The sequence below is a fragment of the Tachysurus vachellii genome, chromosome 10 (genome assembly GCF_030014155.1).
Source record: "Tachysurus vachellii isolate PV-2020 chromosome 10, HZAU_Pvac_v1, whole genome shotgun sequence".
In the NCBI taxonomy this organism is placed as follows: domain Eukaryota; kingdom Metazoa; phylum Chordata; class Actinopteri; order Siluriformes; family Bagridae; genus Tachysurus; species Tachysurus vachellii.
This window is the reverse complement of record NC_083469.1, coordinates 9,900,797-9,917,619: the sequence shown is the minus strand read 5'-3', so window position 1 is coordinate 9,917,619 and position 16,823 is coordinate 9,900,797. Positions and strand designations below refer to the sequence as shown.

General features: G+C 35.9%; 1 protein-coding gene across 3 annotated transcripts in view; it reads right to left on the bottom strand.

Moving 5' to 3' along the window:
- myt1lb (myelin transcription factor 1-like, b) overlaps positions 1 to 16,823 on the bottom strand; it is a 106,556-nt gene that overhangs the window by 27,333 nt on the left and 62,400 nt on the right. For all 3 annotated transcript variants that reach the window (XM_060880028.1, XM_060880030.1, XM_060880029.1), the window contains 4 exons: positions 11,192 to 11,282; positions 7,295 to 7,402; positions 5,774 to 5,988; positions 904 to 1,181 (listed from right to left, as the gene is read on the bottom strand). In XM_060880028.1, coding sequence (XP_060736011.1) covers positions 904 to 1,181; positions 5,774 to 5,988; positions 7,295 to 7,402; positions 11,192 to 11,282 — 692 coding nt within the window. The remainder of the gene's footprint in view (positions 1 to 903; positions 1,182 to 5,773; positions 5,989 to 7,294; positions 7,403 to 11,191; positions 11,283 to 16,823) is intronic.

The window sequence follows — 16,823 nt, the reverse complement described above, 5'->3', positions numbered from 1 at the left end:
AGCTGATCCCATCCTCTACAACTCAGTGAGTAGACTACTTGTAATTTTCTCTACAAGTAATTTTTAATTATAATAATACATTTTAATAAATTCTGAACACTTCTAATCATATGTAGTTTGTTTTGATAATCCATTTTAAATTTTCTTTGCAAGATGGTTTCTATAGTTCCATGAATTTCATTGTAGATGGTCACATCTCGCTCCATGGGCCCCTTTTAAGCACTTTTGGAGCACTTGCCTCTCTAAAAATCTCTGCTCAGCCCTGCAATTTTAACAAAGCCAGTTTACTAGCACATCCCTGGATGGTAGGACAAACCTTGAAAATGTAAAGAAACACAGCGAGGACTTGAGAAATTCTGCACACCCTACAGATTACACAGGAATAAACCAGGGAGCCTAAACTTTCCGACTTCCTGCTGCGTCACCATGCTGCCCTAACTTAATGATTTATTACTGTACTGCTTCAATATTAGAATCAGAATCAGAATCAGAATCAGAATCAGGTATAATAGAAACTATTATAGTCTATTGAAAATAAACTGAACTTTGGTAAACACTTAGAAGGTTTAGAGTATTGTATTAATTTTTATTTTTTAGCACAGAGACATTCAGAATAAGATAAAAAATGACCTGTTAGGAAGTGTACAGTTGCAGCAAATCCTATAAGCAACTAGAACTGCATTGGAATATTAAAAAAAATAAATAAAACTTTGCTTAAAGTCCTGATCCGCTGCAGTCATGTAACATCTTAATAGACGGATATAGCATTCAAACACTCCTACTCACACTTGCTGACATCCAGGAAACAGTACTGCCTGCACCTACAGCCTCCATGAGAATTTTTGTTGAGTTTTTTAAAATGTGCTGCAGATAGGAAACACACACACTTTTGTTTTTTGTTACCTGTGTACAGAGCTCCTGTGGCTTGCTGCTCAGGCTCTGAGGCATCTCTCTGCATCGTGTGGACAGGTTGAGGATGGCTGTAGCGGCCATGTGGGCGGCTTCCATATCATGCGTGTAGTCAAAGCTGCTTTTGCTGCAGGTACTGCTAGCGCTGCTTCCTCCTCCTCCTCCTCCTCCTGCTCCTGCAGCTCCTCCACAGCTCAGGCTGCTGCTACTACTGGGAGCATAACTACTGGTGGTGCTGCTCGCCGAGCTGGAGTTCTTACAGTATCGCTTAGCTGCGGAGACACATGCAAAAAGACCTAAACTGTTAAAGGAATACTCAATGTTTTCTATAAATGTGTAGTGTATAAATGATTGTCAAAAAAAAAATTGTTGTATTGTTGTAGTTAAATTTATAATACACTGTTCGTGTACTATATGTTAAGTGCAATATCTCAGCTGTTTACTATTTCAACTAAATAGTATTTAATTGCATCTATACTCTAAGGGCACTTAGGTGGAGCACTCAGTAACTATTTAGAAAACATACATTTGAATGAAAATTAAAATCAAGACTTTATGCTGTGATGACAAAGGTTTTAGCATGAAAAAGGACATGAGGGAAAGTCTTATCTTATCAAAATACTGGATTTATTATATCAGTATAGATTATTATTATAATGCAGTATAGATTACTGCATTGCTTATTGATGTTGTTCTGCTGCAGGGTCGCCACAGCAGATAATCTGACACCCATATATGACTTTGGCACAGGTTTTACAACATTTAAGACATTAAAATGACCATTACATTTTATCTGGCATTGGGACCTGCACTGAGAGTTAACCCTCAGTGGCTGTGAAGGTTCTCTGCATGGGAATCAAACCTTGGCCATGGTGGTAAGGTAGATATTTGGGTTACCAAAATAGTCAAGGCTGTGATCAGATGGTTAGGGGTTCCCACGCTGCCATTGTTGGGCCCCAAATCAAGGACCTTAATTATCTCTGCTTAAGGAGCTCTGGTCTTTGTATCATGGCTGAATATCTGTTCTCTGACACCAAATTCTTAACAAGCTGGAATATGTGACAAAAGAATTCCACTGTGCTGTAATGTATATGTGACAAATAAAGGCTTTTTTTCTTCATCAAATCACATTACTGGAACCCCCTAGGGGTTCAGTATAATACCGAGACTGCTGTGCTGTGTTTTACCCCCACCTTACTCCCCACATATCAGCTATGCTTTCATTTTCTAAACTCGGACAAAAAGAGAACATTTGTAGGTTGGGACCAGATCTCTAGTAAATGTGTAAAGTATTGATATAGCTGGAGTGCTGGTTAATCCTGTCAAAGCAGCTGATTTCTTTTTTTGATCCATTACTCATTTTGAAGCCCATATTAGCCGTCATGTCTAGACTTCATTTTCTGACCTTCATCCTTTATTTGACATAAAGGATGAAGGAACTAGTTCCAGACCTGGTTCATGGCTCGGAAAATTTCATCTTGACTACTGCTATGTTGCCAGAATGTCGTAATAATTTTGTTTGCAAAAGCTGGTAGAGTAATATCAATGTCAAAAATGAAAACAAACATCATAAACAAATAATACTTTTTTATTCTACAAAGATTTGTGGGTGTGGATGAATTAATACTCCTTTTCCTTATATGGAATCTTTTGCAACCTGATAAGATGTTATTAATGTTATTAATTAGCCAGATTTAATGCATGGTACAGACTCAGTGTTACATTCTCTGTAACATGACCGCATGTTACAGACTCCGTAATGGTTTCAAGCACCTTAAGAATATTCACTGAGCCAAAACACACTGTAGAAAAACAAATGCTTAATGTTTTACTAAGTTAGAAATTTATCTTTCCTAATGCGTAAAACACTTTGGTCTTCAATTTAAGAAGGAACTAAAATTATTCCATTCTGTTTTGTAAAACTTACACTCTTGTACTTACATAAGTGTTTTGTACAATAACAGAATTTTATCGTAGCTTCTCGATTTTTTTCTGAAATTATCGATCACTTATTATTTATGAGTGATTGGTGAGTGGTGAGTGATTTATGTTGTTTAATTGAATTGATATTTTTTGAGTTGTTATTATTTAGTTCGTTATTTGTAATTAGCGCCGAAGCCCCTAAACGGCTAATGCTAATGCATATGTTTGATGTTGTTTAGACGTTTGCTGTTTTTATATTGTTTGTCAAGATGTTCATGCAATATATGTTGCATTTAGTTCTAAATTGTATTTGGTTATGTGGGCAATACTGTTTAGTAATTTCAGTTGTTTATGTTTTGCAGTTTGACCACACACACACACACACACACACACACACACACACATGTACACATGTATACACATACACACATAAATGTGCAACAAAACCCAACAAATCCTGAAAATTAAACTACAGCAACAACGTATGTGTGCATTGTGAGTTCTGCACAAGAGGAATAAACAAACAAACAAAAAATTCAGCTTAATGTTATCATTTTGTGGGTAACAGTTTGTGTGTGTGTGTGTGTGTGTGTGTGTGTGTGTGTGTGTGTGTGTGTGTGAAAATACACTACAATCTTTAGTTTGATCTAAAAATGCTGTAGCTTTTTAAGCAACAAATTAATACGACTATTAATAATATACCAAGAAACCAACTATAACCAAATAGCAAAACTATGTTTAAAACTATTATGTTACCAAAAACTGCCAGACTGCAAGACTGCAATATATTCAAATGATAGAGTTCACCTGCACACCATATAATATCACCCACATTCATTACCACTTTCATCAATATAAAATACTCCTTCTAACCTTTAAAACCCTACACGATCTTTTCTCGCAATTCTAGCTGAGCTACTCCATCTTTATTGCCCACCATGTATTCCTCGATCATATAGTAAAGGTTTACCTGTTCTGAAGTATCGATTCTCCTCTGAAGGGGGCAGGTCATTCAATTGTATTGAACCCACCCACAGAGCCTCCGTAACATCTCCACTATCACGTCCTTCAAATCCCAGTCCAAAAAAAGTCAGCTCTTCTCTCAAATCTATCTCTCAACTCCTGCTGTTGTTTAGCCCCCTGCATGTTTCCATACACTCTTCCTTATCCACTATGGGTTTTATTGATATGTACAGTTTTGATTTGGTAGTTTAATTTGACACAGAGAAAAATCTTAAGAGGTTCTTTTAGGCAGAATTCATTTAAAGACTAATACTATCTTTCAGATAATATTTATAAATATTATTCTTTATAATGAACTCTGATAGAATGCTATATATTTCAAAAGACAATTTTATAAATATTAATATTAAAATGAGAAAAAAAATCGATTAAACCCACTAATGCAAAGATATATAAAAGAAAAATGAAAATATAATAGCTGTCTAGTATATTGACAAGGCAGTACTGCATTACGGTATTAATCACCTCAAATTTTTAGTACTATTTAAAAGGATGAACAAGAAGAACGGTGGCAGAAAGTGTGAAAATTAGACAGGGCTGTAATTCTTTTTGAGTATTTTTAAAAAAAAAAAAAACTTACAGAAATTGTAAATTATAAATTTTATAGAAAAAATTGTATAAGAGTTCATCAACACCATTAAGCTTTCTGCTTACTTTGAATAAATTGTCATCTGTAAAGTGTAGCACACAGTCTGTGACACACTTGGTATTAACTCACAGTGTGTATATACTGTAAATATATCAGTATATAAATACACACATTTAAATATAATTCTGTAAACCTTAGTTCTTTATGTAGTGTTGGTAGGTGCTTAGAGTCGACCAAAGAGGTGAGAAGCTCTGATAAAACTGGTATTAGTGTATAAATCAAACTAAAAAAAGGTAGCTATACACGGTAATATATATAATACACATATCTCTGTTATTACAGTGTAATGATTGCTACTTGATTGTTTAACCCTTTATTGCGCATTCAGAAAAGTAAGACACCAACGTTAACGGCAAATGCCAAGGACAAGGAACATTGTAAAGTATTATATTTCTTTTTAGACATGCTTTTGTTTGATTTTTTTTTTGTTTTTGCAATTTATGAAAACTGTTTATGTAGCTTGATGTCATAAAGGGTTTATGTAGGTTTCCTGTGAACACCACTGTGAAGTCAAGTGTTATTGTGCAGGTAATAATCAGGGATTACTAGTTAGAGCACCGACTACCTGTACATTACCTACTTATTTTTTCTGATTGCCTAATGAATGTGATTTGTAAAGTGAGGTAGAGTAAAAGCGATGGGGGTTAAGCGTTTGTGCCGAGCTGAAACCTTGGGCTTCAGGTGAGAATGCTGCACTATTTGGTATCTGACTGAAGTTACAATGAGCCACAGACACCAGCCGGGCATCAAAGTGGCATCTCCAACTGAGTTCCCTGCTGCCGTGTCTTTCTCTCTCTCTCTCTCTCTCTCTCTCTCTCTCTCTCTCTCTTGCTCGCTCACTCGCTCTCTCTCTCTCTCTCTCTCTCTCTCTCTCTCTCTCTCTCTCTCTCTCCCCATCTCTCTATATGCCCACCCCTCTCTCAGTCATTAAAGTGCAGCCTGGCTGCTATTCACACAGAATTGCAATTAGCTGTGGCCCGGAGACTAGACCTTGACTCGCCTCTACCCAGTCATTCATTATGCATCCGCTACTATATAATTTCCATACATTTCCATTCCCCTGGTCAAAGGCTGGAGAAGATGCCGGGAACACTCATAAAATAGCACCATTGTAGCATTTGCTAAAAGGATGTCTCATGCTAAAATATGTGAAGCCCAAAAAAAAACATGCCCTGTACTTTTAAAAAAATTTTATGCTCATTTGTCACATTAGAGGATGTGAAAAACAGAAAGAATAGAACCAATAGAATCTGGTTTTGCAGGTCTTACCATCGTATCCTTTGGGTGAAGTGTCACGGCCCTGTACTTTAGGAGCGATGACACGTTTGCCGTACACATTTTGGTTGTCGTAGCCGTTGTAGTCGAAGCTGGTCTTGGAGTATTTCTCCAGCTCTTTGGCCAGGTTGGAGCGTGGGGTGGTTGTGGGGACATTGTTCTTATAGCCATACTGTGGGATCTCCAGCTGCTTTACAAAGCACATAGGTCTAAAAGAGCAAAGGACAGAGGACGGTCTACAGAAGTAAATAAATAAGTAGTTTCAGTAATAAACAAAACATTAATAAAGTAATTATTATAAACATTACACATCTAAATAATTACTTATTGTTTTAAATGAGCTGAAAGATTTTATTAGAATCATACAGACTAGATGGCACATAGCAAATATAAAGTCAATTATGACAGCAGGTATTTCTTGCAGTATTTTATTTGCTGTTTGCTTTTGGCTGGTGCTTTTTACATTATATAATCTATAATCCTTCCTCCACATATAATATTTATAGGAAGATTTTGTAGGAAAACTATATTTGTTTTGTTCTCTGGACACCTACTTTATGTATATAATGTGGAAAGGACAACAGGAAATCTTTGCAGATCAAGCAGGTTCTTTTTGTAAATGATTTTTTACCCATAACAAGTGATATTTATTTATTTATTTATTTATTTATTTATTTCAAATGTACTATTTTTGTCAGTCTTATGAACAGCACTAATATTTTTGGAATACACTCCAAGAATATCCTGAAATGCTTCCAGCAATTTAATCTAAAGACCAAGTCAGTATCTCACCCCTACCTCCAAATCAATGTGAAATTCAGTAAAGTTTATGTCAAATGCTGATATTATGAGTAAAAGTTTCATATAGGGTATCCAGGTAATGTATGTTGGGTTCATTTGTTTTGACCAAAAATACATGCAAATATCTAGAAAGCAGTTTTTTCTTAAAACAGTAAATACTACAAGAGGATTGAAGCAAACAAAATGAATGAATGCAACATAAAGACCCTCAGGTCATAAATGACTGAGTCCATAGATGAGTGCTTTATAAAATTCATGACTTAAAGAGGACGTTAAAATGAGTCTAGGAGTCTAGTGAACACTGCAAAGTGGAATGTTGATGAACTGAATGACTACAGATAAAACACTAACATCCTAACAACTTATCCTGACAACACAAGATGGGGATAGACAAACACACACACACACACGCACACACACACATCATATTTTGAGATTAGGGAAAAAACTGGAGAACTCAAAGTAAACCCCACATACTCCACCCCTAAACCCACCGACTACCCTCCACACACACACACACCCACACACACAGAAAGAGAACATATGAAACTCCACACAAACAGTGATGAGCTAGCTACAGTATCAAACCTTGAACTGTTAAGCTGTGCACAATGCCACCATGTTACACTGATGATCCATTAATGATATCAGCTTAAAAACACTACATCCAGCAGCATGTGATATGAAACTGAAAGTGTTGACAGGATCTCCTACCTCAGAACACGGTCCGATCCCTGGCTGGACTTAGTTCCATTACAGGCTTGATGTTTCTCATGAGCTTTGGCCAGTTTCTCAGCAGCTGCTATTGGGCATCCTGAGAGACTGCATTAGGACAAGACGAAAAAAAAAATTGAGACAAGACAAAAAAAAAACATTTTAAAATGAAAAGCAACACATACATTATGAGCTTATTTTATATAAATTAGAAAAGCCATCATCATACAAATCAGTCATGAGGACTGGTCTAGCAGTCCTGTCTATGCAACATCAGTGACAGCTTTATGTGATCTGTACTGAAACCTTAGTGGAGGTATCACATACTGTACAACTCCACATTTCTAAGATAAAATGAATTCACTCCATAGTTCAAACACAGGCGGATTTCTTTTTCACACTAGTGCCTGTGATTTCCCATGAGAATGAATTTACAGTCACTATTTCCTCTTTCTGTGATCCGTTAAGAGTATTAAAGGAATTCAGCGGAGAGTTTTCTCACAGTAGCCAGAAGGAACAGAGTAACAGCAAAAGGTGTGTGCAGGTCTGTCTATGTGTAAATGACACTAGACAAACTGGCAATTTGCTTTGGGGCCTGAGAACACACATTGCCACGCTTGTGAGTGCAGATGTAAGAGTTAAAAGTGTTTGAATTTGTGTGTTAGGTCTTTTCTTCTACAGCAGGTGCATTCCTCAGAGTGACTGTGTGTACAGTACGTGTGTGTGCGCGTGTATGTGTGTTTGTATGATGCGCAGCTGGTGCTCGTGCTTGGGTGTCACAGACGTGCTAATGGCTGGTGCCAGGCCTACCATCCCACACCAGCTGCTGACCGTCACACCTTTACTGCAGCAGCACCCCAGAATAGAATTACATGCATTAAAGAGAAAGACTACAGCGAGCTCAGCATTTATCATCCCAGTCACAGCTACAGGCACATGTTTAATCTTTTTCTAAGGCTTAAGTATCGGTGCATATGCAGTGTTGAGCATTTTGCTGAATTTTTGCCAACACTCTTTGGCTTTGTTCTGAACAAAAATGATGATGAATAAAAATCACTATAAAAATTCTGTAAATTGTTTTGATTGTTTTACAGCAAGATACTGTTGTGTAATTTTACAAGATTGTACCGCTGTAATTTAGTGAATTTGTTTACAGTAACATTTATAGTGTTATCTAGAATTTAAGGTGGGGGTGAGAATGATATTTACAAAAAATAATAAACATAGTATTCTCTCTTTGGGTTTGTTCTGCAAAATGGTGAAATAAAAAAAAAAAAATCACTATAATTATTCTATAAATGGTGAAATCAAAATGCTGTTACAGAACTGTACTGAGCATTGGTTAAGATTAAAATAGCAATAATACAATTTAGCTGTAGTATCAACTGTAGTATTTAGTTGGCCAGGAGAATAATACAAATTATTATTCTGTCAACATCTGGAAATTAGTGGATCATTTTTGTGCCCATCACTTTAACAACTATTTTAAAAATTCACAAACCCTTTGTCTTTGATGCTGATTTCATCTAATAAAGCCCTGAAATTCATCTTTTAGTATGATTGTCAACTAGTGCCAACATTAGAGGTTGTTGAATCAGTGCAAGCTTGGTGATGGAAATGTGGTTGTGGCTCTGAACTCTAGCTCAGGAGCTTGTGAGATCAGATCCCAGCACTGGCAAGCAGCCAGGGTTGAGTCCTTGAGCAGGACCCTTAACCTTCAACTGCTCAGCTCAATAAAAGCAACAGCTAAACAAAAAATAATATTCTGAATAAACAAAAAAACAATATATAGTGTTTTTATTAACAGTATATTATTTGAACCATATAGTGAAAGTGTAGTAATACCTGTAAATATATACATATAATAATTATATACTGTAAATGCTATAGTAAATTGTATATATATATATACACATATATATACACACACACACATATATATATATATATATATATATATACATATATATATATATATATAGTATATGTCTATACATTACTCTGAGGAAGAAACACACCCTGGTACCTGTACAAATCCAAATCCATCCAAATAGTTTAAGGAAAGGTAAGAACTTCATCTCCACCTCTACAACCCCTGGCAAAAAGTATGGAATCACCCCTCTCAGAAGATGTTCATTCAAATGTTTAATTGTGTAGAAAAAAAAACAAGCACATATATGCCACAAAACAATTTTCACTCAACACTCCAAACTTCTGGCTGTATAAAACACTTAAAAAAACAAAACAAAGAAAGATAACTATAGTCAATTACAACTGTTTTTACAGCTCAAACAGAGGAAAAAAATATGGAATCACACAAATCTGAGGAAAATTATATGTAATCACCAAATAAAAACACTACTAGTACTTTGTTGCACCACCTCTGGCTTTTATAACAGCTTGAATTCTCTGAGGCATGGATTTAACTAATGACAAACAGTATACTTCATCAATCTGTTTCCAGCTTTGTCTTATTGCAGTTGCCAGATCAGCTTTGCAGGTTGGAGCCTTGTCGTGGACCATTTTCTTGAATTTCCACCACAGATTTTCAATTGGATTGAGGTCTGGACTATTTGCAGGCCATGCCATTGACATTATACGTCTTTCCTGTAGGAATGTTTTCACAGATTTTGCCCTATGGCATGATGCATTATCTTCCTGAAAAATGATGCTACAATCACCAAATATCCTTTCAATTGATGGAATAAGAAAAGTGTCCAAAATCACAACATAAACTTGTGCATTTATAGAAGATATAATGACTGTCATCTCTCCCATACCTTTACCTGACATACAACCCCATATCATTAATGATTGTGGGAATTTGCATGTTTTCTTCAGGCAGTTGTCTTTATAAATTTCATTGGAACGGCACCAAACAAAAGTTCCAGCATCATCACTCTGCCCAATGCAGATTCGTGATTCATCACTGAATATAACTCTCATCCAGTCATCCACAGTCCAAGATTGTCTTTCTTTTGCCAACTGAAACCTTGTTTTTTTTGTTTAGATGTTAATGATGGTTTTCGTTTGGCTTTTCTGGATGTAAATCCCATTGCTTTTAGGTGATTTCTTACAGTCCGGTCACAGACATTGACTCCACTTTCTGCCCATTTGTTCCTCATTTGTTTTGTTGTGCATTTTCTGTTTTCAAGGCATATTGCTTTAAGTTTTCTGTCTTGGCGCTTTGATGTCTTTCTTGGTCTACCAGTACACTTCCCTTTTACAACCTTTCCATTTGATTTGTACTTGGTCCAGATTTTAGACACAGCTGACTGGGAACAACCAACATCTTTTGCAACATTCCGTGAATATTTACCTTCTTCGAGAAGTTTGATAATCCTCTCCTTTGTTTCAACTGACATCTCTCGTGTTGGAGCCATGAGTTTTGTCAATCATCTTGGTTCAACACATCACTAATGTGTACAAGCACTCTTTTTTAACTGCAGACTAATTAGCAGTTGTAATCAGATACAGGTGTTTGTTTTACAAATGCAAAGTGCATGGTGATTCCATATAATTTTCCTCAGATTTGTGTGATTCCATATTTTTTTCCTCTGTTTGATCTGTAAAAACAGTTGTAATTGACTATAGTTATCTTTCTTTGTTTTTTTTTAAGTGTTTTATACAGCCAGAAGTTTGGATTGTTGAGTGAAAATTGTTTTGTGGCATATATGTGCTTGTTTTTTTTCTACACGATTAAACATTTGAATGAACATCTTCTGAGAGGTGTGATTCCATACTTTTTGCCAGGGGTTGTACTAATAAGTGATCATTTAGATTGACAGATAATGACCAAATATCTTTAATAAAAATAGGCAACATAAAACAAACTAAAAAAAAGAAAGGAAATTCAGCAGAGAGCAGAACCACTTCCTGTATTGTCCGAGTTCTTACCTTCGATGTGAGTTCCTGTTGCTATTGACATGGCCACGGCCTGTGCAGCCAGGTGTAGGACACTTAAGAACATTTTCATACATTGCAAGAACTTGATGGCAGAGAAGAGAAGGAGTGGAAGACAGGGAAAGTTAGGAAGCAGCAGAGTTAGTCATCTAAATTAATGTGAAGAAACAACATCAAACTGCATGCGAGACTACACACGTTCGACACGTACGCTATTCACCATGTAAAGACAGCAGAAACACGTGATGGAGCAGTGAAAAGGTGGGAACCATTCTTTCCAGGATGGGTACCTACATAATCCTGTCACACATATAAACCTGTCACAGAGTCTTGTTTCAACATGTCACTGCAGCCAATAATGACCAATATAAAGTGACACTTACAGGAACGGATTCAAACCCTGTCCTGAGCTGTCAGATGATCTTAGTATAAATGCAATATGCGTACAGTACTAAGATGTCGTTATCCATTCTCTGCATGCTATATACGTAAATGATTACTACGCTTAAGAATGAATTCTTCGTAAATTGGTAATCATTGCTTGTAACTCTAATAATACCTCATACAGCATACAGCATATAATGTGCTTGAAATAATTCCTTGATAAACGTAACTATTCATTATAATGAAATGTATTGTACTGCACCAACCTTTATAACTAATAATGACTGCTGAATAATTAGAAATGGACTGTGATATTAACGAACAATTAAAACACATTATTAACATTTAAAATGTCATCATTGTGTGTTTCCAAAAATACTGCGTATAGCACCTGAGATAACGTCCTGTCTTTGCAAGGTTACAAAGTGTGTCCTTTTCATTTTTGGAAGCACTCAGTGATGACATTTTGTAATGTGACTTTATTATTTTTGACATTTCAACATTTTCAGCCTTCAATAATATGTCTGTTTGTGCTCCTGTAATTAATCTGGAAAGAAGAGTTTCTTTATTAGATTATTAAAATGAAATTCATTGTTACTTTTGTCTTATTTCCAGAAAGCAGTGCTGAGAGTTTAAATATGTATAATGTTTTTTTTTTGTTGTTATTTTTTTAAATTTGTTAATATATATATATACTACAGATTACAAAATGAATACAATTTATTTATAGCATATAATAAGAGCATTATTAAAGTTATAAGAAAGCACTGGCATCTTACAAAGAATTCTAGAGTAATCTCTGAGAAATCAGAAATCGGGGATAAACTAAAAATTGTCTCCTTCATGTTTTATGGTTTACTTGCTACAGTTAATATTAGGCCTTTTTCTTCAGCATATCCCACTATAAAAAAACCCTATCCACAATGATCTGAAATCTCCACTGGCACCAATTAGATTAATGATCTTTAGGAAGTAGGGAAGAGGACAGTAGGAACGGGAAGGGGCTCCGATACATTATTTTTCTTCAAATCTTCATCAGCACCTCCTTAAACCCTCACCCTCATTTTCTCCTCCAGCTCTGACACATTAATTACTCTGCACTGGGCTTAATTGGACCAAGGCTACTACCTAGAGATGGACAAACTCTCAAACACTGCGCTGCATTTTTATGGACGTGGCTCGGAGGACATACGCACATGAGAATGGGAGGAATAATGCTACATATATTAAATTTCGTCTGTCAGAGACAAAACAGAGGATTATAGGAAATAACAAATTGGATTCTTCTTGCTTCTGATGCCACTCATTGATTAGAGAGCAATATGATAATCATCCATCTGTCTAGGTTCTGTTGCACTTATATGGAAACTTTAAGGGGACAACGGGGCACAAAGACACCACAAGGCACAATCACACACACTCACACACCACAGATAATTTAGAGATGACACTCACTCTACAACACATGTCTTTGGACTGGGGAAAAAACTGGTGTTTCCTAAGGAATCCCCAAAGCGCGAGGAGAACATACTGTACAATCTCCATACACAGGTCAGAGGCTTGAATCAAACCCTTAACCCTGGAGATGTGAGGCAACTCTTCAATCCCTTAAAACTGTTTAGCTTTTTTCCCCATGTTTAACTGGGCGATTGTACTCACAGCTGCATGACTATCTACAAAAGCTCTTCATAAGCACTGATATGAGCTTACATAAACATTTATACCTGCATATTTGAACTGGTTTGTATCTTTCTCTTTCTTTATACTCTAAGTGTACAACACTATAAACCATCTTCTATCTCATAAGTAAAATCGATTTAAAATCTTTGTCAATTTGATTGTTATCAATATCTATGGCAATTATACTGTGTCACTGTTATAACAGAAATTCACAAGTTTGCTCCTGCCTTTGAAGGAAAAACAGCCTGAATGCCTTATTAAAATGAATGTGTGATGTTCACCGGTGTACAAGGTTCACGTTTAATGAAATTCAGACATGACATTTTTAAAAATGTATTATAATGACGTATCCGTTTATTTTCACTTTAGTTAACGGTTTGCTCCATTACTCACAATTCTGTCCAAAATCCTGCTAATAATGGTGCCACTGGGATTTAAGGCTCCAAATTTTATGTTAATACCAGTGACGCCATTGAACTCATCCTCTTATAGACTGCTAACATGTCAAGTCAAGTCTCTGCAGTGTATTTTTTTTATAATATTCAGTAATGTTGAGTGCAGTGTTTTCTGTCTCTGCTAATTCTACACTGGACTTCTCATTAATGTGACCATAAATGTTAATGTTGAAAATGGTTAAGCTCTTGCTCTTTTGTTTTTAGGTAAAATGCTAACTGTGACCATTTCAAATTTAGTCAAGAAGATTTTATTGTCATTTCAGCCATATATAGCTGATAGCATGGTGCTACATACATACGTAAAACACAGAGCTACATAAATCAACACAGAAATACACTCTACCAGTGCTACATAAAATGCTACACAAATTATCGCTTATGCCAAACTTTTGACTCTTGCACTTTTTTTTACAATTAAATGCCACTGAAAATGTGCTAGTATGATGTGCTAGTATGATACTTGTACTTTTACTCAAGTATTGCTTTCTAGTACTTTATACTAGAAAGCAATACTTGAGTAAAAGTACAAGTATCATACTAGAAAAAGACTTTGGTAGAAGTGAAAGTTACCTTACTGTAATAGTACTCAAGTAAAAGTCTTAAAGTATCTGATATATACTGTACTTAAGTATCAAAAGTAATTTTCTGATATTTAATGTACTTAATTATTTGAAGTAAAAGTAAAAAGTAAAATTTCAGTGATTTTCTGTAGGCATAAGAGGCACTTCACTTCATCCGGTAGGAAGAATCTTTCATTCTAATGTACATAAACATTTCTTGCAAATACGGCCAGGGGTGTATAACGTTATCTTCTTCACCCTGTTCACCGAGTTCACCACTATCGTCGGGGTGGTCGTATACAATAAAGGGGGGTCCTCCAGTAGGTGCTTGCATGGCGTTTTAAGTTGTGCTTCCTCCTCATTTGGCAACATTACGCTGAAATAGAGCGTGCGGAGCTGCGTAATGCAATCTAGGAGCAGTGATTCGCCAAACCTCCCTTATTGCAGTCGCACACATTTCTTCTGATTTTATTTTGTAGTAACGAGTAACAAAGATGCTTAGTGGAAATATATCGGAGTAAAAGTATACATTTTATCTAGGAAATGTAGTGGAGTAAAAGTGAAAGTTGACAAATTTAAATAGCGAAGTAAAGTACAGATACGTGAAATTTCTACTTAAGTACAGTAACGAAGTATTTGTACTCCGTTACATTACAACACTGATATACATAGCAGATTTATCAGCAAAAGTGTATTACTCGACTCACTTAACTTTCTTATTTTCATAACTTACTTAAGTCTTTATATCAGTTGTAACAGCCCTAATAAATAATTATTTAAGTACATTTATGCAAGTTTGTATGAAGGATTGAGGGTTTATACATGTGTATTGTAGGCTAATAATGGATTCAGGTATCTGGTAAATAATGAGCTAGCATGTTTTGGTATATACACACACACATTCCCAAACACACACTTTTTTGAGGCTGTGAATAAATTGTTGTGTGCTCTTTGCCTGCCCTGTGGTATATCCAGTAGACTGAAAGGTGACCTGTTGTGAGCATGTCGAGCTATCGACAGGTCGCTGCTAAAAAATGCATTATGTGCAATGGAGCAGCTGTAGAGAAGCTCTCCCATATCAACGTGTGCTCAATAACCTGCCCGAAGTGCACAGCGTCCCGCCAGTGCCACGGCCTGCGGTGTGTTTGTCCGACACACTCACACACATTCACACAAACAGTGAAGCACTGACATATTATAACACATTCATCTCTAAGAGTGGACAATGCATTATTAATGCTGTGTCTTTATTCTGTCTGCAGTTCGTGATGTGCAGAGACGTTGCAAAAGAAATCTCCTGCAAATAATGGCTAAATTAGGTTGGCTTTCTCTAGTCTGTTACTAAAAACTCTATTCTCTGTAAAATAATTTCTCTTGTTCAATTTAATTAAAATCTCTCATGCAAAATCGCACAAAAGCTTTAATAATTATGTATTAGGAAAGTTCTTCCTGTTGTTCTCAGTATTATATCGCTTTACACCACATACTGAAGGATTCTCGATCTCGATCCTGATTGGTTATAAGATAATGATTCGTTAACTCTAGCAGCAGTTGCAAGGCAAATCACACAAGTTTATATCAAGGTGCTTGTTCTAATACATTATTGTTTCCATAGTAGCGGCTCCATTACGGGGACTTGCATGGTGGACACTGCATATGGTCTAATACTAATAAATAAACAAATTCTTAAAAATGGTTGTTATTTATAGAAGAAGTCGCTATTGTTAAAGCATACGTTAAGGGAGAGAAATACAAGATAGAGAAACTAGCCAACCGGCTAGTTCCACAAAGTGATATGCGACAATAAATGGTTAAAATGTACAAAGTGTCATAAAAAAACAAGCCTGACGTGACACGCTTCATCACAAAACCATTGTATTTTTATTATTTGATTTTATATAACAGCACACACTGTCATGTTTCCATTCATACTTCTGGTGACAAAAGAAATGAGTTTTCTCATAATCAATAAAAGTACTTTACAGCATTTACTTGTGAGGTTGATCTGAGGATAAAGCATATGCTTTGAGTCTAAGGTCATTCCAGTCCTCACTTGGTATCTCCTGAACTGGGAGACTGCTTAAATTACACCTCTTGACATCTGGACTCTTTATAGGCAAATCTTTTTATGTTAACTAATTTTCTGGGCTGTCATTAAAGCTGTCAGCTCATTTGATTGCCTTCTGGGTCATTTGCTAGCATAACGTGAGATCCTCTCTGTGGTTTAATGGATCGTGTAAAAGATAGTTTATAGGGAGATTTGCACAAGGTGAATGAGAGCAGTGAGCGAGAGAAAGCTTGCCACCCTTACTATTTACTAGCTTTACAGCAGAGATGTGAACTAGACACCAAAGCCATAATTATTAGCAGTTATTCAACTGGATATTATTAAAACAATCAAAATGTAACCTGCCTAATAAATGAATAAGAGAACAATTTCAACAGAACGTGTTTTTGTTGTTGTTGTTGTTGTTTTTATATGTAAGTTTCATCTTACATCTTACAAATTGTACAGGACGTTCCAACGTTTTAGATTTAATCGTAATG